The 2,939-nt window shown below is 38.2% G+C and overlaps 1 protein-coding gene across 1 annotated transcript; it reads left to right on the top strand.

Annotated features, from left to right (window-relative positions):
- The first annotated feature begins 337 nt into the window (after positions 1-337).
- On the top strand, positions 338-2,306 carry LOC138026828 (uncharacterized). The gene has a single exon (XM_068874283.1). The coding sequence runs from the start codon at positions 365-367 to the stop codon at positions 1,037-1,039; it is 675 nt and encodes a 224-aa protein (XP_068730384.1). The 5' UTR covers positions 338-364; the 3' UTR covers positions 1,040-2,306.
- Positions 2,307-2,939: the final 633 nt, after the last annotated feature.

The following is a 2,939-nucleotide window of genomic DNA, read 5'->3' as shown; positions in this document are numbered from 1 at the left end:
TAAACCTCGGAAGTGGCTGTAATAAACCTACCCTTTAGGAATTGCTCTCAGCATTTCACTCGTAGGATTCCGATGTGAAGATTTCGTCGTTCATTTCCTGTTGGCGTTCTTCACTTGATAAAAACAGGCAACTTCGACTAAAGATTACGTGCTTTCCCTTGAATTCTTCTGCCATCTTAAAAGTTTCTATTGAAACAATAAAGTTTAAAACAGAATATTTTGGAGAGAAAAAATTGTCACTCCCTATCGAGAGAGAAAAAAACATGGAAAACTATCATTTGTGCATGCGTGGTGGAGTGGCACTAGGGGTGTCATCGGCTTCAGTCTTACACGAAGTACTACCCTAACTGCTGCCGTTAACAACATGGCGGGCATACAACAGTGTTGGAGTTATGATGATTTTGATCTTGATGACGATGTTTTCGTTTCTCTTGAAGAAGCCATAAGAAAAAAAGAAGAAAGCTACTTCGGTAACCCGAAGCATTACATGCTATTTTCTGGAGCTGCAATGGGAAGTGATACCTATTGGCAAAAATTAGGCGCCAAATACGGGGTTCGCGTGAAGGCATTTTCCTTCAAGACTCATGGCACGAAAGCTTGTGGTAGAGTTGTTCTGTCCGATGAACAATTACAACAGGCTGATGACTTCTTACACATGGCAAACAAAACTTTAAAACGACGTTTCCCAACCGGAAAATCCTACGTAAATAAGTTACTTCGAAGGAGCTGGCACCAAGTCAAGGATACCAGTGCAGTGTTTGCAATTGGAAAAATTAGCGTCCACGGGAATATAGTCGAGGGCGGCACTGGGTGGGCAGTGCAGATGGCTGTGGACGCCAGGAAACCCGTTTACGTGTTTGACATTGTCAGCAGTGGGTGGAAAATATATGACTATGGCAAGAAGAAGTTTTCAATTTTTAAGACTGTGCCGAGACTGTCCTTAAATTTTACTGGAATCGGCACAAGAGCATTGCCTGAGAATGGGAAAGCTGCTATTGAAAAAGTATTCCAAGAAACGTTTGGGAAATTGCCAAGATAGGAGTTACAAATTATATTGTATTACCTACATGTAATAATGTATATAATCCCTCACTTATAAATACACTGATATGAGTGTGCCAATAAACAAGTTTAGTTTGCAGGTCAAATCACAGGTCACTGTTTTTCCAGTTTGTAACCAACCCTTATGCGTTTGTAGTTCTAACATGAGGACTAAAAGCTATATTGAAATAAAGTTTAGGCCAAAGATTAGCATTAGGAAAGTGTTAGCCTAGGGTTCTTTTAGTATTGGCAAAACAATACTTGAGATTGGACATGTGAAATACACTTACTTTTGATTCTAGAAGACAGTTATAGGGTAGTGTCTACTTAGATCCCCAAGTGCTATCCTTCCACTTCACCCACTCGGTCTGAATAACATTGCTTCTGGCAAACCCAGCATAACTAATGCCCTGAAACTTCTCTTTCACAATACTCTTATCATTCTGTAAATGAAAATGTGATTGAGGGGAAAACTTGGAATGCCACTCCATGGAGTACCCTAAAAATAGTTTAGAAGTAAGAAAAAAATGCACAAATCATTTTTGGAAATTTAGTGTCCTTTAACTGTACATACCTAGAATGAGTTCAAACTTCCACTGGTGCTGGTCTTGTAGGGGACAGTTGTCATTTTGTAAAAAGATAATCATTCTGCTTGCCACTTCCCCAAAAAGTAAATGTGCTTTGTCAAACATCAGACATGAAAGGAGAGAGGCAGGTTTTATAATGACTGAAATTTTTGCTTCACGAATTGAGCAACCTTTTTTTGGAAGTTCAACTTTGAAAAATGATATTTTTTTTTTACTCCTTAACAAGTCTTATGGATTCTCCATGTGGTTACTCCGTAGTGTGGTACTCCGTGCTTTATCCTCAACCTGAAGATGTTTCCATTTATCAATTTCAAACTTCTGGTAGAATTCTTCCACTTAAAAAATCTGCTTAAAAAATCACAAACCCTTAATTAATGGTGTTTTGGTGATATTTTGTAATTTGTATGTATACTTATGATTGTGGGTAAGTGATTTTTATGCATTAAAGAAGGTTCTGATCACTTTCAATAAATTCATATTCTTTTATGTGTAAAAGCTATCCATTTAGAACCTGAGGATGGCTCTATTTTTCTTCATTTTTTACTGCTGATCAACACAACATATATTGATTTGATAAACTGGAATTAACAAATAGTGAATTAAAATGGTGGTCTTCCCCTTTTTAGAGACTGGAGGAGGAACCGGGTAAAAGAAAAAGGCAAATCAGTTGTATATTTGGACCACCAATTATCCAAAATCGAAACACTAAAGATACAATTGAAAGTGCTTTTTATGATGAAGATTACAATGAAATTGATCAATAAATTGGAACATATTGATATAAGGGGTGATGTACAACATGTTGGGTGATGAGGTGATATTCATTCCACAAGAATCATTAGTTCAGACCAGAATCATCTGAGGAGCTTCTTGAATCAGATTTGTGGAGCAGGGCTGGTGCAGTGGTTGGTCGCTCACTTCCCACCATTGTGGCCCAGGTTCAATTTCTAGACTTAGTGTTGAGTGGGTTGAGTTTGTAGGTTCTCTACCCTACTGCAAGCGGTTTTTCTCCAGGTACTCTGGTTTTCCCCTCTCCTCAAAAACCAATGTTTGATTAATTTAATTTGCATTGATTTGAGTTGATTTACAGGGTACTCAATTAATGTGCCCTGTGCAGTGCTAGAAGACTAGACACTTCAGAGGAGGAAGATGCCAGGATTAAAAATACTTGATTTATTAGAGAAAGAAGAGGTGGTGGACGAAGACTAAACTAAAAAACGAAGAAAACTAAAACACCATTACCCCTTTGACGTCCAAACCGGCCTAAACTGGCCAGACTTAGTATTTTACTCTGTCTGACGCCAGACCATT

Source organism: Montipora capricornis, chromosome 12 (assembly GCF_036669925.1).
Source record: "Montipora capricornis isolate CH-2021 chromosome 12, ASM3666992v2, whole genome shotgun sequence".
Classification (NCBI taxonomy): domain Eukaryota; kingdom Metazoa; phylum Cnidaria; class Anthozoa; order Scleractinia; family Acroporidae; genus Montipora; species Montipora capricornis.
The sequence above is the reverse complement of the archived record's forward strand: the minus strand, read 5'-3'. Positions and strand labels throughout refer to the sequence as shown.